This window comes from Lepisosteus platostomus, chromosome 4, assembly GCF_059453375.1.
Source record: "Lepisosteus platostomus isolate fLepPlt1 chromosome 4, fLepPlt1.hap1, whole genome shotgun sequence".
Lineage (NCBI taxonomy): Eukaryota > Metazoa > Chordata > Actinopteri > Semionotiformes > Lepisosteidae > Lepisosteus > Lepisosteus platostomus.
The window spans coordinates 15,637,256-15,655,902 of NC_142614.1; the positions used below are offsets into that span (position 1 = coordinate 15,637,256).

General features: G+C 47.4%; 1 protein-coding gene across 6 annotated transcripts in view; it reads right to left on the reverse strand.

The window, feature by feature from the left end:
* The window catches only part of cplane1 (ciliogenesis and planar polarity effector 1), a 52,055-nt gene that overhangs the window by 13,577 nt on the left and 19,831 nt on the right, over positions 1-18,647 (reverse strand). For 5 of the 6 annotated variants that reach the window (XM_088628702.1, XM_088628700.1, XM_088628698.1 and 2 more), the window contains exons 21-41: positions 18,296-18,431; positions 17,876-17,985; positions 16,886-17,050; positions 16,218-16,329; positions 15,291-15,600; positions 14,132-15,041; positions 12,952-13,157; positions 12,535-12,686; positions 12,023-12,135; positions 11,134-11,210; positions 10,765-10,848; positions 9,820-10,030; positions 8,324-8,599; positions 6,825-7,658; positions 5,113-5,291; positions 3,774-3,861; positions 2,729-2,786; positions 1,864-1,998; positions 1,462-1,533; positions 868-992; positions 532-757 (exon numbers count right to left, since the gene is read on the reverse strand). In XM_088628702.1, the coding sequence (XP_088484828.1) occupies positions 532-757; positions 868-992; positions 1,462-1,533; positions 1,864-1,998; positions 2,729-2,786; positions 3,774-3,861; positions 5,113-5,291; positions 6,825-7,658; positions 8,324-8,599; positions 9,820-10,030; positions 10,765-10,848; positions 11,134-11,210; positions 12,023-12,135; positions 12,535-12,686; positions 12,952-13,157; positions 14,132-15,041; positions 15,291-15,600; positions 16,218-16,329; positions 16,886-17,050; positions 17,876-17,985; positions 18,296-18,431 (4,579 nt within the window). The remainder of the gene's footprint in view (positions 1-531; positions 758-867; positions 993-1,461; positions 1,534-1,863; positions 1,999-2,728; positions 2,787-3,773; positions 3,862-5,112; positions 5,292-6,824; positions 7,659-8,323; positions 8,600-9,819; positions 10,031-10,764; positions 10,849-11,133; positions 11,211-12,022; positions 12,136-12,534; positions 12,687-12,951; positions 13,158-14,131; positions 15,042-15,290; positions 15,601-16,217; positions 16,330-16,885; positions 17,051-17,875; positions 17,986-18,295; positions 18,432-18,647) is intronic. The other variant, XM_088628699.1, reaches the window with a different exon arrangement.

The following is an 18,647-nucleotide window of genomic DNA, read 5'->3' on the forward strand; positions in this document are numbered from 1 at the left end:
ACACCAGCATCAAATTGTGCAATATTAAGGCCTTCCTCTCTACAAGCTAAAATATAATGGTCTCGTTTAAAATATTCTTCACTAATTATCTAAACATCAGCATTCAGTACAGCCTTAGTAGTTCTCAATTCTTTTGTGTCGGTAAAATAATGCATTTCATGTTATAAGAGCAGGAATGTGGCCCACAGTATTTTGTAGATGTAGTCAGTTGTTCTTAGCAGCTCTTGTTTTTGGTTATCTGGACTGTGACTGCTGAAAGGGTGAAAACCATGTTGTAGAGGTGGAAAACCAAGAGACACAAGAAAGAATATAAATAAATACTTTTAGAGGCAAAAAAAAATAAAAATCTAGCAGAAAGCCACTCTCTGCACAGCCAAGTTAGATATGATTGCTACAACAAGGATGTAGCATCTAGGAAGGGTCTGGGAACAGATTTTGGAGGTTTTGTTACAGCAGCACAGCTGTTGAGATCCTTTACCAGGAGCTGTCAGGACCTGACTCTGCACCCCCATGTATCCTTCTGGAAACTACCTTGTGCAAGACCTCCTGGTCTGTCGTCCTCGGTCTCCTGCAGGAAGGCGTCCGGGGGAATAGCGTTGGTCACGGAAGCGGCCATGTAGTGGAGCTGGGCATTCGAGGGGGGCGACGTCCTGCATCCTGGGGCCAAGCCCGAAGCCTCCTCAGATAACGGCAGGGCACTCAGGAGCTGCTCGTCCTCGATGTCAATGACGTTAATGAACCGGCGGCCGGAGAGGTCCTGAGAAAGAGGAACGAATGCGTCAGAGGAATCCAGGGCAGCTCGTCCTCGTCCCCCAGGTCGCCTGTCGGCGCAGCAGGCCAGCCTGAAGTACACGAGAGAAAACCTACCCCTTCTCCCGGGGGTTCATGGGCAGCTGGGGCTGCGCTGGGCTCAGTGGGCTCTTCCAGGAATCTGAGGTTCAGGAAAACTTCAGGAGGAAGAACTGCAGGGACTTCTGCTGGGGGTCCACAAGCTGTTTGAAAACATTGTTGCTTTTAGGCACAGATTCAGTTCATACAAAAAGTCAAAAAGCCAGGCGTTTTATTCACACAGCACACAGCCTGCACCCAGACGGTCAAGAGCAGCCATTCTTCACAGTGGAAATGAGCCATTAGGCACGCTGCTTGGCCTGAAACCATTTTGCTCCAGATTTAGCTAACAGACTGCCATCATATTCTAATCGTTAAAAGGAACTGGGTGCAATGCTGAGCTGAATATACGATCCATTAGCAGAGCAACAAAGATGGGCTGGTCACCTGCCCTGAAGCTCAAGTTTAGCTCTTCTCCTGCCTTCCATGAGCTCTAACCTAAGCCAATGAAATTTGACAAATTTAAAAATATTTTCAGATTGAAAAATATGCCTTTACAATGTTTGTCATGGGTTCTTCCCTGACAAAGATTGACCGGGCTGGAAAAAAACAAGGGCATTGGACCACACTTACTGACTGCAGTGTCGGACTGTGGTACCAGGAAATGTGCAGAAGTTCCTTTATCAGCAAGCAAACGAGGACAAACTACAGGCACAGAAAGACAGAGACAGCAAATCTCGAGTCAGTAGAAAAGAGTATGATTCTTCACAGAGAAACAGGTCCCACAAACACAGATACTGCCTGTGCAAATTTAATGAAAACTTATTTGGCCAATGATTCGTTCCACATTTTCAACAGAGACTAAGATGCAATGGAAAAAAAAGTAAAAACAGCTTCAAGCATTATTGAGTTTTAGTTTTGAAAAGGACACAAGCTTTGTCCTGAGGGTCCTGAGAGTCAAGGTAAGAGTAATGCTGTCCTAAACCAGAAGTGCAACAGGAGGGTTAAGTGCACCCAGAGGGGGCACCGCTGTACCTGGCTCAGTGTTGGTACTGGCGTCCTGTATCTGTGGCGGTCTCTTCTTTGTGGCTGCAAAGCAATGAAGCTCAGCTGCTGTGGACAGAGGCCCTGTGGTCGGCTCTACTCCTGCAAGCAGGGAGTCGAATGAGCCTGGGGAAAGCAGAAGGAAGAGCTGCTGTAAGCACTGCGCTGAATCTGCCTTCTCCCCAAGCTTGCAGCTCAGTGGACAGTGGAGTTTATTCTCTCTCTGTGGGTGGCAAGCAATTAAGGGAGAAAAACAATACCAAAATTCTGATAAACATACTTACAAAAAGCCCTAAATAAAGTAAATCAGGAGGGTAAATACAATTTAAGGGCAGAAAATCTAAAGCATTAGATATTAATCTTGGTCCTTGCAAACCACTCTGTCTTCCAGTTTATATTCCTCCTTGGTCCAAAAATCCAAGGCTTCCTGAACTCTTAATTGTGTGGTTCTTTAGGGACTGTTCTCCCCTTGAACACTCTGCTTTAAGCTGTGCTGTGTTTGGAATTTAGCCAAAGGGCCTCTGATCAATTTGTCTTCACCTGTTGCTACTGTACACCTGTTTAAACAGCTCTTGCTGAGCTGCCATTCCACTCCACAGGCAGAACTTGTACTGTGTCAAATGCCCATGCAATAAGCATTGTAAATTATGCATGGGCTCAGCAGCTTAAATTCCACCAGGTCACTGAGATGTGATCAGAAAGCAAAAACCTAGACTAGAGTTAGTTTCTAATTCCAAATTACCCTGTTAAAAGCTGAAATAAGTTAGAAAAGATTTTCAGTCTTTCATCTTTTGATTTCTTCCATTCACAATTTTATCGACTAATTTGATGGCCACTGAATTTCTCTTTAACTCACCAGGAGGAATGACAAAACCCTCTCCTAACTCAGACTGCTGTGGCTCAGCTTCTTTTGGCTAAAAGGAACAGAAAACAATGGTCAATTATTCTCTCGGAATACAAATACAGCAGCACGCTAAAACCATGGCCAGTTTCAGGGAAAAACAAAAAGCTTCTTCTGGTCGCAATGTTAGTTTAATGGATTTGCTTCTGAAAAAAACAGTGTTAAATGTTGGGACAGAGTAGGAAAAGGCTTCATTGAAATCTGTTAAGAAATTAAGCAGTGTTTTTTCAAAATAAATTTAAGATCTGCTTTTCACAAGACCATAACACAATGAAGCTGTCGAGTAATTCGCCAAGGAAGATGACTTTTTCCGAGCCTCTGCAGGTCACATCTTATATTACCAAAAGTACCGCATGTGGGTTCCGGTTGACAGCACTGTGAGCACACTGTGACTGATGCAGGGACACCACCCACCAGCAAAGACCACAGAAGCAAGAGTGTGACTATCCAGAAGACCTACCAATTTGGGTGTATTTCTGCATTCAATCGGAATTTTCTATACACGAGTTTGGAGTTCAACACTCAGATAAGAAGCAAACCACTAAAAAAATAATTTTGCAACAGGTTTGGTCCAACAGCCCTTCTGTTGTGAAGAGTGACCTTCGTTAACCTGCACCCATGAACATGTTAATCACTAGTGCTATTGCTTTGCTTTGAAGCTGCTTCCCACAGCACAAATCACGCTTAAAAACTCGAACCATCTGCCAAGGAAGCCAAGCACCCTTCAATTTCACAGCTGAAAACATTTGGACCTTTCGTCCGCTTCTGACAATTTTTTATTCCTTTAAATCATGTCTGCTGTCTCCAATACGGGGATAACGATGCTGAGTTTTTGTCTTGCTTTGCTACCTTCACTAAAGGCACCGAGTAACTAATAGTTTCTACTGGTCAATGCTTCGCCACCATCTTGCCATTATGAGTTCCTACTCTCCTCCTCTTTCCCCCAGGGCACAACAGACTGAGCTGACAGAGGGGCTGCGGCACTTTCCTGCGCCTGTACCTCCTCGGGGGGGATAATGGAGTCCTCTGGCCGGAACGTGACACCAGCACTGCGGCCCTCCTGTGCCCTCTCCTGACGCCTCTTCTGTCTGTTTCAGGAAAACAGAAATAAAAAAATCAATGCACACCTTGGAGGACAGGGGTATTGATCCACACGCCTTGCCGGAGTACACAAAAAGAACGTGACCGCTTCTCCTCTCCTTCTTTTAGAAGCTGCTGCACACTGCTTCTTCCCACGCTCCCTTCTTTCCTTCATGCAATTCTTCTGTATCCCCCAATAAAGAACAAGCTCCCCAGCGGCCTTTCTCACACCGATTTGCCTGGTAGTTTCACAGCGCCTGATGAGCAGGAGTCCCAGACTTGCTTACCTCAGTTACCTCAGGATTAAAGATAATTAATGATGGAACTCTCGTTTTAAAAAGCTTTGCAAGAAATGGTACGGAGGAGAGTTATAGTTCGGCAGCAAAGACAGCAATTTTGCGTATCGCACCAAAGCTTTTTTTAAATACAGATAAGATTCACTTTTGCCTGCGAGCGAAAGCAACTGTCATCACATCGAAAGGTAAGAAACACACAGGCTGATTGTAGATGAACACCACAGCACTTTGGCAAACAGTGGAGAAAGAAACCATTGTGAAGGAGGAGGAACGGGACCCGAGCACTACTGAAACGCATCTATGCGCCAATGGGAAAGGGGCCTGTCATCTGAAAAGGTCGTGAAATGTCACTGTACTGCAGCCAAACAGCTCAAAGCGTTAATGGACTCAACGGCTGTTCTGAAGCTATTGGCTGACTTTGTTCTTTCTTGGGTTCCACTGTTTGTGTTTCAGTAGCTGACGTACAGCGAGAACGACTTAAAACCATGGCAGCAGGGACACCGGAGGCTGCCGCCTGTACAAGACCAGAACATCTTTCATCATTTGCCTCAACAAAACTTCCATTTTTCCAGCTTTCAGAGTGTCTGGAATACCCTGAAAACATACTGCATCTCAGCTGAAACGTTCCAGCAAAAATAAACATTAGACACAAATGCACTACTGTTCTCATTTTCCTGTGGGAATACTCAATCTTCTATGATTGTTTATTATGCCAGAGCTTTGGATTACCATGTAAACCACTGTGCTGTACAGTACATTGCAATCTGCAACCTACTAAAATTCTGTAACTCTCCTATTACTTATGTATATATGTATATTTATAGACATACTGTATGTCCGCACAAGCATATACACACATATATGTTGAACAGCAGGAACCCTGGTATGTCACCCTCATTGGCACTGGACAGCCTTACAGTAATGGCGGACTGGGACTTTGAGAAGGTCAGGAAGGGCTCCCACCTTTTAAGTGACTCCCGGCCCCAGTCTCTGCGGAGCGGCTCTTCGCCAGCCTGCAGGAGCTGCAGCTGCCCGTGCTGGGCTCTCCCGGGGGCACCCGGCCGCCGGCTCGGCCCAAGGGAAGCCAGCTGCTGCAGCGGGATGAGCCGTGGAGGCTGGAAGGGCAGGGTCTGTGGGAACACCTGGGAGGGGGACAGGAGAAGCGTGGGGAAAATGAGCAGCGGACGCCATGATGCTCTCAGCTGGTTCTGGTCACCTGCTTCACTGGCTCGACTGCTGCTGCCGCCCCGCAGAGGGGCCTCGTGCTTCAGTGAAACTCAGCTGGCTACAGGAAGAAGCGCAGACACTTCCTGCAAACATCAGTGAGTCTTTGAAGGCGAAAGCGAAACTGGCTCTCTTTAAATTAAATTCACTACTGCACCCCAGTCTCATTCCAAGTGCTTCGTCCTTCAATATGTTGTCCGATATTGCATTTCACATGTTTGCGTCAGCTTTGTCAACTTATATTTTTACCAGCTTAGACATCCAACGCGACTGTGCACACCCACAACACTGCTGAAGTCATACTGCAGCTAAACATACAGACACGCAATATTTAAAATAATATGTAAACAGGAAAATGTAGACTTTTATGAAGACGCATTAAAGAGCTTTTGTGGAAAAATGAAGTGAAACCTAATAAAGCATTAATGTGCCACTCCACAATGTCACTTGTTGTCAGGTAACCCATGAAAAGTGACAATCACTTCAATCACTTCAAGCTACAAGCTGTAAGACCACCATACAGTCTTATACAGTGTGCTGGAGCTGCTCAGAAACCTTTGCTTTATCTCTTTTTTTGCTTCCTCTCCTCAGCAAAGGTTTCAGATAGGCTACAAACGTGCAAGGCCCTTTTGAGCTCGTGTAAAAGCACCTGTACAGCAAGGCCACTGAGACGACCTCAATTGGATCGCTGCCCCTCCCACAGAGACGATACTCTGAAGACCTCAGTTTTGGATCACTGGGGTTCTCCTCTCAATCACTTGTGCTGTCAACAGTGAGAGCTTCACACACTCACATCAGGGCTGCACACAATGAAGGGAAAACATGAAGGTGGACAGCAGGAGAAGCCCTCTTAGGTAAAACTATGCTCATTGCGCGAGAATAGTGCTCACCAAATATTTAAAAACTACAATATTACAGATTATACATTTCTAGGCCCTGAGGTGCTGTAACAGTCCCATGGATTGCTTGACAAAAAATGACACTGCTGTATGCCTTAGATTTTAGGTGTAGAACATATTAGGTAATATCACCGTTTTATACAAAAGCTATTAACCTCTCATGAACAAGTTTCGCAAAGAATTACTTCTGGCTTCTTTTCCACTATTGCTTCCAATAATATCAATGGACAACAGTGAAGATCAGAGGTTGTAGGAGTAATATAACGTTTTGTGTCCCCAGGTGGTTTATTAATGCCTGTAAAAATGTGCTGAGGTGAAGGCACTGGGTATTTCAAACTCTTGCTTGATGTGGTCAACTCTAGGGCCACGGGGTCTTGGGTTGTTAAGCTTCTGACAGAAGACAGATTACGAGCTAGAAAACCCACTGGACTGTGTGGCCGGATGAACCAGAGCTCTTCTGAAGTGATTTAGATTCAAAAACACAAGAAAAGCTCTGACCCTGGACAGTTCCCATCATATATTTTTTTCAGTATTAAGAAAAAAAAACTGTACCTTGCTCAGTGGCGCGGGTTGCACCTGCAGCAAAGGGATGCTGGGACAGTGCTCTGAGGGTCCAGAGCTAGGGGTCAAGGGTCGCAGAGGGGCGGTCTGTGAAGGGGGCAGGATCTGGGGGAGCATGCAGCTGGACGGGAGCTGGTGGACAGCAGGGTGGAAACGCAGGAGAGGAAGACCACGCGCCTGGTGGGGGGCGTGGGGCTGTGGAGGCACAGAGACGGGGGGACCCCCCGCCAGTCTCCCTGCTTGGCTGTCGAGGCTGTGGGGATGGGTTGGGGTAGGCCGCGCTTGGGGCAGAGGGTTGGTGTCTGGGATTCCAGCGTACTGCTCCAGGTTCAGGTGTTTAGGAGGGCCTGCAGTCACTCGTTCGGCCCACCTAACCTTCGGCTCCTCAGCTGTCCTCAGGGCCTTGGGGTCGTACTGGTTGATGTTTAAGTGAGCTGGGGGTGCAGACACGCCCCTCCGCTTTTGGTGCTCCTCGGAACGCAGGGCCCAGGCCTCTCGAGGAGGAGGAGGAGGAGGTTGGGTCTGTGTTGAGCACCGAAGGAGTGGAGCAAAGAGGTCTACAACAGGAGTATCTCCAGGCTGGAGCAGCTGCTGAGGCTGTAGCCTGAGGAGCTTGAGCCCTGAGGAAGAGGCAGAAGGGGCAGAGGTCTTCTCCAGGGGAATCAGCGTTGGGGTCTCACGCGAACCCGATAGGGGCAGTAGCAGCGGAAGGCCATGGCTGCTATTGTTGGCGGTCTTCAGCAGGCCACGAGAGGCGGGGATCAGACCCTGACTCCCCCCCTGGCATCCTCGCGCGTCCAAGTGAAGACTGAGCTCAGTGGGATTCTGAAATGAAAAACAGCCGCCGTAAAAGAGAAGTCATGCAACGCATAAGGTGGGCTTAGCTCTGAGGTCAGGGTTAAGAGTCTGCATCATGTTGCTAGCTGTGACGTGCGACATTGCACAGAGAGGACAACAGATTTGAGGACTCAGCTCTGCCGTCTGCACCTGCTGGGAAAGAATAAGACATGTTCCACTAATGCTACCACACAGCATGTCTCTCACGCAGGCATGACATCACAGCAAACCTGCCCGATGTCACTGAGGTCCACTCATCTAATCCCAGCCCCACATACAGCAACTGTGCCGATTGTGCACTTCCAGTCAGTGAGTAACGGTCTCAGCTGGCTGGTGATACAGCCAGGGATAAAACTTGCAATGTCTGGATCAAAGGGTTCTCCTGCCTGTACCAGTTCAGCCACCAAGGACGACCAGCTTTGCCATTTCTTGTATTCATTGTTTCCAAGTCGTATCCATCAAAAGCTCATCTTTGATCAGGGGCAAAGGTCAGAGGTGAATTAGCTGCATGTCTCAATAATTAACACTCCGAGTTTGCGCCTTAATTTAACACTTGTCCCAACGCATAGGTCCTGACAAACAGAAGCAACTAGTTTCAGAAAACAATTGTGTTTTCCTGAATCCCCCACCAGCATGCCTCACAAGCTCTTTACCTGTGCAACGTTTTCTTTGTTACTCTGATCAGTCTCGATGTTCTGGGCTCGTCTCTCCGTGGGAGCCGGCTGCTGGCCGCTGGGCCTGTCACCTGCAGACTGACCCGCAGTCTCTGGGCCCGGTTCATCTGAGCCGAGCCCGGCTGGTTGAGCTCCAGGCCCTCGGCTAGTCTGAGCTGCAGGTGCGTTTGGCTGCAGGTGAAGCTGCAGATGTGGGAGGTTCGTGAAGGAGGCGCCCACCACTTGCATGAGACTCATGAAATTGATCTGCTGCAACTGTGGATCAAAGACAAAGTAAAACAAGAGTGTATACGACTCGGAGCACCACATACACAGCAATGCACTGTTCCTTTGTGACTGGAACTGTTAGTTCTCAAACGAGGCGGAGCTTTTATAATTAGGCCCCAAAGCTGTGAATTCGTAGTTCGGGCTTATGTATGTGCAGAGGGCATGGGACATGGATTCACATTAGTTCAGGGTCATACGTCCCATTTTCCTTGGGCTTCTCTGCCCCACGATTTGATCAAACCTTTGAACAATTTATAAGAAGAAGAGTGAAGGATGCTCCAAAAAAATCTAAGGACATATACTGTACTAGACCCAGGGCCGTCTCAAGAGGTGGGAGGGTTCTTGTGTGTAGTGGTACCGGCAGGGAGTAGCGCTGATGTGATGAAATAGCTCCCTAACTGGCCTGCGCAAACAGACATACAGGACTGAACACAACTACTAAACGCCGTTGTTGCTAATGCTATCGGTACCTTCAGGTGTCATAATGCCAGCATCCCTGTCGTCGTCGAGATCAACACCAGTGTTAATTTCTTCTTCTCTCCTGGTTTTCACAACGAATCATTCCAAAGACCCTTTAAGTGCCACATTTGCATCCTCCCTCTTCTGCGTCTTTCTTCTTGTCTCACACCCACTTTAGTAATTTCGAAATTTGTCCCTATCTCTGCTTGTGCTCACTATTTTTCCAACAGCTAACTCTTTTTCCAAGCTAGTTATACCGCAATAACTTTTAGCTGGCAACTGATGGCCAATGGCGTAGTGAGTGCGGGACACGCCTCCAGATCTGAATAAAGCATCTGTTTTCCCACTAATGTTAGATTTCATCTCAAGTTTTATGTTGCTTCATTAAAATATTTAAACATGGATTTATATTTTTATGTTTGTGTGAAGCGGGATTGAGGATTGGAGGGGTTGGGGAGCCTTGGGCGGCCGCCCCCTTTGCCCCCCCCGACTAGACTTCCCTTCCAGCCTCACTCGGCTATGGACTATAAGCGGCAAGAGGTGATGCATAATAGCCCGTCCTCTGCACCTCACAAGACATGTTGCACAAAGATATTTGAAAAATTTCCAAAACCATTCGAAACGGGGACAAAGTAAGTACACAAGAGAAAAGGGATTTGTGAACACATGACAGACAAGTCCAGGTTCTTTAAAGATAACGTGGGCACTTCGTTCTTGCCGAGTTAATTTCCCTTTGTGTTTTTACTCACCTGCACAAGCCGGAACATCTCGTCCTGGAGCAGCTGCCTGATGGCATCAGACTGAGGGAGGGGCTGAGTGCCTGGGTTGCTCCCCAAGAGCTGGTCTGAGTTAGGAGGGATACAGTTTACTGGAGGCCCAGGCTGTAGGCCCAATGATGGAACCGACGGAACATTCGCTTGGACAGTAGAGACTGTGGGTGGTCCTTCTTCGCTGGTGGCACTGAGAAAAACACAGAAAAAGTTCTGACAGGACTGCCATCTATTCTTTTTTATTGAATTTTCCAGACGGTATTCAAAGAGGTGAGTCCAAACAGAAGAAAATCTTCATCTGAGAGAAACAGGAGCCATGTCACTTAGAAACTGAAAGAGGAAAACTGGCAAAAACTTTGAACGCAGAATAGAAATCTGACATATTTAAACAATGCGTACGGGGTAAAAATGATACACAATGTCCAAGTGAAAGCCCAATATGCCTTATGAGTGCCTGCACCGAACTTCATCACTTGACACAGAAAGATATGGAAGCAAGGAGCTTCAGGCCACTGGACAAAGGAGGTAAGAATCTGGTGCACATACAGATTATCCCGTCCAGGCTGGTAAGAGAAGTATTTGTGTTTAGAAGTGAGAAACGCTGTGAGGGCTTAATTCTTGTTCATGTCCAAGAACTGTACATATGGCGCCTTCAATGACTAAAGGTTCCAAATATACTGTACTGTGCCATCTAAAAAGACTGCAAATACCTTCTAACCAACAGTGGAAAAGCAAAAGAATGGATCAGAACTACCATTAATAAGCCTCCGGGGACAAGCACATTTCTGAACGTCTTAGGTTGTTGGCCTATTTTAGCTGTGGGTCCTGGCTTATCTGCACAAAAGTGCCCTGTGAATCTATAGTGCCTCAAGCACTACCCATACAAACATCTCTTTGAGGAAAGCTCAGCATCACCGCACTTACTTTGATGCTGCCAGTTCTGCCAGCAAGTCTGTAGGTACGTCACTTGGCATGCTGGGTAATTCCTGGGTGTCTGCCTCTTCGGTCCTAGGAACGCATCGTTAGTAGACAGATGAGATGAGTCGCATTACCCAAGAACAGGAAGTAGAATCGTCAAAAGAAGTTCTAATTAACTACCAAACAGGAAACTGAGCCCTTTCGGTGTAAAGGGTCCTGTACAGAAAGCCACTACACTAGCAACTTTATACTGTGTTTACAATTTCCCCAAGGCAACCAATCAGCGAGTCATTGTTTGAGAGAAACAATCAGCGCCTGCACCTCAGGCTTCCTAGCAACATTTGTTTTGTGTTGGCTTTTTCTCAGCACACTCACCAGGACACCACTCTCTTGTCCTGTTCTCCTTCTGCAGGATAAGATCTTGGACTCCCCAAGTCTGAGAGTTTCAGAGTCTGGAAAAGAAAATGTGGACCCTTTACACTGCATGTAGCCATTACAACTCCAGTACATAGCCATCCACACTGAGCCTCTCTGAGCTAACCTGTCTGACATCTCTGAACAATTCTAATGATGTAGCTCTAAATCCTCCTTTTAAAAAAAAATATTGCAAAAGAATTGGTCTCTTTCTGCATTTTCTTACTTTAATAAAGGACTATTTTGTCTTAATTTAAATCAATTTTACATTCACCACTATACAAGTAATTACAGTAAGGCTTCTTCAGGCATTCATGCCATCATTAAGATAGATATGTTTGATAGTTACAGATATTTCTTGATATTTTGAGCATCCTCCCTACAATCACAGCTGCACAGAGAAGTGAAGTGTAGCTCATTGCCCACTCTTCACCCAGGATGGGACTGTAATGACTTTCTTAGGCCATCAAGGCAATTATCAACTCATTCACCCAGATGAAAGAGCTACAGTACAAGCAAACACCAGCCAGCTTGGGCTGAATGTATCAGTGGATACAATCTTAGTTTGTATATTCCAGTAGCAGATATGAAGTGTAAGGTCAAGTTATGTTTTTTGGTCACTAAATAAGAGTCCAGAAAATGTTTATAGAACAGCAGATGCAGTCAAGGCCCTTGCACATTGCTGTGGTAACAGGCGCTTACTGCCATATCTGCAGTCTCAGATCTGGGAGGCATGTTTAGGATGGGGCTGTCCCTCATCTAGAGCAGTTATGCTATCCAGACAAGCGAACAACAACAGATTCTCTGGCCTTAAAAGAGCCAAGCAGGAGTGTATATTGATCACACTCACCCTGTCCTGGAGTGCAGAGCCTGGCCGGGGAATGGTCTTGATGTGGACAGAGATGCTTGGGGTGGTCAGAGCTGGGTCAGGGGGCTCCCACCCATCCTCAGGACTGCTGCCTCCTGCACACCAGAACACAGCGCTGTTCTGTCCGAACTGGGCATGCAAACCAGAACCTCTCACCCACCTTTCCTAAAGCCATTTCAAAAGGAGCACACTGTTTCTGTCTAATTATTTCCAGCTGAGCTCCAAGTTATGTCTTCTGTCAAATGATTCATTTAGGCCACGTTAAATTAGTTCCAGCAATTTAAGCAGTCGCCTGTGCAATTTACAACTTTAAAGCTCCCACTTTTGTAAAAGAGCTAAGAACTAGGGAAAAGATTCTTTCAACAGGTAAACAAAAAAGGTTTTAAGCAAGAGCTAAGCTCAGCCCTTCCTACTGTGGCACACTGTACATTGAATAAATGCAGTGTTACAGACCTGTCCTTGAGTTAAACTGCCTTGAGACCCCAACCTCCTACCTTCCCGTTCAGAGGGCAAATCCTGTTCTCCTTCAGGCAGGTTTCCATCCACTGCACTCTCCAAATCAGACAGCATCTCCTCCAGCTCATCCTCGCGAGGCGGCTCCTCGTCTCTCTCCATCTCTCCAACAGTGTCCCCCAGGCCTGACGCTCTGCGATGAGGAGTAACAGAGAGGAGAGTTCTAGAATCCGTCCGAGAATTCCATTTACTGGAGCTCACCCTAGAAACGCTCAAGCTGCAAATCTCTACTACGAACGCAGGTTTCTCAATCTACGTCTTTTGAAATATGAAGCCTCTGTACTGATGACACATCAGGTGAGATAAAGTTAATGGTTGATTTACTATTTTCCCCACAAATCTCAGTTTTACAGGAAGTACAGGGGAACAGTGCCAGGTTACCGCTGAGCTTTACTCACTCAGACACTTCACTGTGTTGAGGCTCCTGGTCCAGTATGGTGATGGGGGTCCCAGCAGAGCCAGGGTAGCCTGTGTCCACACTGCTCTCCCTCTCGGCCTTCCAGTTCATCTCCGCCAGAACAACTGGCGCCACTGTGTACCTCTGCTCTGGAACATGGGGTGGGGGGCATGGTCTCTCAATGCTTTTTCGCCTCCTACCATCAATCTACAAAAAATGACAGTGCTCACGATCACAGAGTGACATGCCATAAAAGACACCCGTCCCAATCCCTTCCTTTTTATCTCAATACACAACTTTTAAAGTAAGAAAATGTGTTGTTGCTTTATATTCCCTCTACAAAACACAGATAATAGTAAAAAATGTGGACCAGGTATTTTGCAATCGCAGCAGATGAACAAGAAAGGAAATACGACGGTTAAATCAACCTGCACGCAGGCAGTCCAGCATGGCTGAGCGGCCATCCTGTAAGGGGATGCTCTTTAACACTTTGACACTAGGGCTTACAACCTAGTAATCTGCCCCAAAAGTTGTTCCTAATAACCACACAGCTGGAAACAAACCCACACACAGCACTATGCTCCCGATTTAAAGTTCAAGGTTATGTCTGAATGTCACCCATGGCTTCAGCTAAAACTCATAGCGGTAAGATATTTAAATATCAACAGGTTTCATACTGGAAAAAACCTCTGCTTGAAAATGATGTCCCCGAGTTGAATCTACAGTAAATACAGCAACATAATAACAATAAAGTAACCTGTGCAGTGCCAACAAAGGCGTTACAAGCATACACGTTTCAGCCCATCACATGACTTAAGAGCACAAAGCGCTGTGTGAGGATGTCCACCCTATTTCTGTTCAAGATGTAAGTGACCTGATATTGAACAATTGGACTTTACTACTGGTAGTCTTTTCTAAAAAGTATCTGCTTCTTATCGCTGAAATCAGGCTTGCACACACGAGCCCAAATTAAAAACAGCGACCGCACAAGGACAGAGGGATTACACCAGTGCTCCCAATCTCCAGTCCTCGAGAGTCATGACTTCTGGAGGTCATTCAGCCTGAGCTCGTAAGCTAACAGCGAAGCCTGCGAGACTGAGGTTCGGGAAGACGGTTGCAAGAACACAAGACTGGACAACACAAAGCTTGTCCTGCTGAGGACACCCCCGCCTCATGTTTACCCGGGAGGGTGAGGGCTTTTCCAGGAGTAGGCCTGCAGTGTATCTCCGCTCCAGCAGGCGCAGGGCGGCGAGGACCGCTGGGGCCGAGGTCTTCACTCGGATCGCCGCTCCGCGCTCGGGAGGCCGCGGGGCCTTGGTGGGCACGCACAGCAGCCGCCGGTCCGACCAGCGGATCATCCACTCCAACGGCCTGCCGAGGACCCGGAACCGGGGTTCCAGTTCCGGGTCGGGGGCCTCCGTGGGAGGATCCTGAGGAGAAACAGCCTTGAAAAGCCAGCCTTCGGGCTTAGCAATTCCGGCCATGGGGGAGCAGCGGGGTTCTGACGGGGTCCGATTCACTTCTGAACCCGACCTGGCGCTGCTTCTTGCCTCCAGGAGAGCTTGTTGCTTGAGGCCAAAAAGACCTTTCTGTTTTGGTTTTCGGGCGCCAGGGAAATGGAGAGCACTGCCAAGGCTGCTCCTCAAGGCACAGGGCCCCGACTCCATGCTCCAGGCCTCACTGTGCACCGAGGCCGGGGGTCCCCCAGAGTGGAGAGGCTCAGGGAGCCACTGGTAGCAGCTGCCAGGCCTGAAGACGCTGCCTACTCCGTTCCTCCGACTCTGGCGGCGTTTGAGCGTGGTGTGAACGTCAAAGACCAGAGAGGTGAGCTCCTTCTCCCTGAGTAGTGAGGAAAAGCAGCTGAGGAAGGGAACGCTGGGGTCTCTGCTGTCCGCCTGGTCCTTCTCCAGCACGTAGCTCAGGAAGAGCTCCAGGAATTGGACATATTCCTCGTCCTCGCACTCAAATTCCCAACTTCCCACGACAGGCAAGGCAGGACTTTCCTGAGGCTCTCCTTTGCTCTGCACCTCTTCATGTTGCTTGTCTGATCCTTTCAAAGTATCGGGCTTCTGCTTTGCGCTTTGAGATTTTCTGCGAACAAAAGACAGTTAAAGGTTTATTCACAACTAATTTTCACAGGCTCTGGATGATCAAAGACTACACACGAGAGCCAATCAAAGGGAGAAGCTACATACAGCTGTTACTTTCAGCTGGCTCCCACAAATCTTTATTTTAGCATTTCCTTAAATATGTATTTAGCCGTTCTTGCAGATAACCTAAGAAGTGTCAATCTTGTAAGTCGTGAGATGCCAGGTAATACAGGAAAGGTGTCGTCTTCACCTCTGATTGTCTTTCCCAGAATCGTGGCTCTGTTGTGGAGAAAGGGGATCGGAGATGGTGTCCATTGTGTCCACATCGCTGGAGACCAGGGGCCGGCCGCAGTCCGTCAGGGTGCTACGGCTCAGGCTGGTGCCCAGGGAGAGCCGGTCATAGAGGGGAGTGTCGTCCTCGGCTGCCCCCTCCTCAGCTCTCTCCCACAGGTGGAGCTCCACTGGGCCTATATTCCTCACCACCCGCTTCAGTTGTCTCCTCCTCAGTCTCAGGAAGTCCTGTATGACCACTGTCATCATCTTCTCTCCAGCCTCAGGGCCTGAGACACACAACAGCAGAGCCAAGAGGTCCAGATGGAGTAATTTACAAATCCTACCTTTGGTGACCCTTTAACATCTAGCACGGAAACAAGTGAGCCCACATATGACTGTGGTTTGATCCATTTCAGCTTTGATACAAACTAATCAATGTGTAGAACACCTCAAGTCACCTCAAGTTTATCTCAGTGCGTTGCATTCTGGGATTTCCCATGGGTACTCATTCGCTCATGCTGCAGGCATAACACAAAGCAAGCTGAGCATTAGTATCAGTGCGCAGCAGTTCACTTACTCAGATTTCTTGTATCAGGCACGCTTTCAAAAACTGCATCAGGGAACCCCGGATTTGCGAAACCATAACAGTACATATAAAGCACATTGGAACTGGCGTTTAAATATTAAATGAAAAGTACATTTCCTTTTGCTAGTTCACCATTTGATCTTTAATGTGTTTTGAATGGAACTGCAGGACACTTTGTCCCGTCAAAAAACAGTTAAACCCACTAGCATCTAAACTTAGTGAGGCATTAAAAGAGGAGAACAGATTTAGAGTATTTTATCAGGGGTCTGGTTAGCTAAGCAGTACGCAGTATGTGCAACTGAGATAAAAATGGGGTACCAGTGACAGTGGAGCATCGCAGCCGCTTCAGGAGGGAGCTGTACTTCTCTCGGAGAGGAACCCGGACCGAGTCCTCCTCATCAGGAAAGGCTCTAGCTATAAATTCAGCCACCTGGGAAGAAGACCACACAAATGCAGCTGCCATGGAAACGAGAGGACATACAGTAATGCCTAGTGCTGTCACTCACTAGAAAGCCATGGGAAAGTGAGAGTGGCAAGGATCACTTTCCTACTCATCTCCACGAGCTCCACACTCACTCACGCGAGCTCACAGTGAAAAGCTCACTCCCCTCCTGTTTTTTTTCAATAAAAAAAAACCTCTGGAATGCCCAGCTATAGACTGTGCTGCAATGCCTTGTGGCAGATGAACCCACACTTTGTGTGCGAATCACTCTTTATTGGGTTTGATTTTTCAAGAACAATCAGTAATAACATTCTCCCCCAGCCGTCCCATACAGTCTATCTACCACAACCAGAACAGTTTCTCAGGGCCACAGATTACAGAGTCCAGGAAATCAGCTCCTTCGACTTTCATCTATCGAGGACATGATTCTTACCAGCACTCGCTATAGTGTGTATTTAAGACGTACAAAAAACCCAAGGCGGCAGTTTTTCTCTCCTTCGTTAACTGCGTTTATGGTCTTCAGGCGGGCTCACCAGTCAGTTACCTTATTCGTAGGGGGCAGCTCTCCAATGAGACTGAGGACCAGGTCTTGCACGATTTCCTCGGCGTTCATGAAGCGGGCGAAGGGCAGCAGGCGGCAGGCCCACTCCAGGGCCTCCAGGCAGTGCTCCACCACGGCCGAGTCGTACTGCAGCCCCCCTGCGCCGGCCTGCAAGCACACACCGTCATCACGGCCGCCCCTCAGACCCGACCGGCCCGGTGGCACCGCTCTGTGCGGTCCAGCCCCTAGATAAACGGGCCTGGCACACCTCAGGAGGAAGAGCAAACTAACAGTTGTCTTCTGGGCTGGTCCACGAAGTCAAGACCCTGTCGTCACAGGAAACTGCTCTGTTTCTCGATACAAACAAACTGATGAGATGGTATTAAAACTGACTGGAAAAACTTTGGAAAAAAAGTGGACTGCTGCCATGGAGCCACAGGCCTGTAGCTTTCATGGGAACATTTAAACAATCAGCTAGAGACAACATGAGTTTGTACTTATTAAGAAAATAACGACTCCAATTGAGTCAGTTCAGAGCTCTGCTGGAACAACAACCAGAAGGCTCGGATGCACTCCAGGGCTCTGGGAGACACCTGTAGTGACAAAAAAAATCAATGTGTCTGGCAGCTACCTTTTTATCCGTTGTTATCACAAGGTCATAATGTTTTTCATAAGGAAGCCGTCCCCAACTCAGTTGGCATTTTGAGTAGTTCTCCCTTTTTTGAGTTTTCCTTTTATTTCATCCATTGCGAAGAAGTTAGCTAGGTAGGCACTTTTACACACATACAAGAGAAAGAACGAGCGAGTGAGCGTGCAAAATGAATTACTAATTTCTAATAAAAATACATTTAAAACATAGAAGAATAATAATTCATTTTGACTTATTAGAAAACAAATTCTTCTGTTCTTTGCTCATTCTTCCTTGATGAACATCATGGTCCTCCCCACCCTGACCCGCCGAATAGTCTCCCAGGTCTTCCGCAGTAGCCCTACCTCCAGGTTTTGGACACAGCTCCGTGCCCTCTGGTACCTCCTGCAGCTGGCCGACAGCTGCTCTCGGACATGACACATCCAGCACAGGCCACACAGCTCCCTGAAAGACTCTGAGAAACTCCATTTATCACTGACTTTTACAAATGACAGTATTGTTCATGTGACGCATAGCTATTACAGTCATCAGAAAGCATGCAATATATTTATACTTCATCTTCCAAGCAAAATGTTTTTACCACAGACAAAGCTTCTGTTGCTACAGCTCATATTTGTCTTAAATCTGAAATAGCCCTTAAATCTGAAATGTTAAGACTCTTGACAAAGTGCTAAAAATGTATTTGAAATAGTTCTGTTCCATTTAATACACTGTGAAGTTTCAGTGGATTTGGTTAAGTCCAGCTGTGTGTCTGGGACACATACTTATTGCCTGTATGGCGACTGGATCAGCCTGGCTGTCTCCTGCGGGCCCGGGTCTGAAGAAGTTCCTTCGGTTGGCGTATTTCAGCAGCCCCTCTGGGAACATGCCTGCTGGAGCCTGAGAGGCCTTCAAACGAATCTGCAAAGTCAGAAACAGACAGGGCACTTATACAGACAGGCACTATGAGTACCACAGATCCGCAAAGGTTTGAAATCAACTGGAAATGGGCAGGTACTATATCGTTTTCCCCCACAAAGCGGCAATAAGACTTTAAGCATCTCATAGCTAACTGGCAGGAGGTTGTGCACGTTTCAAACAAACGACCTAGAGGAGGGATCAGTGCCAGCCCTTGCC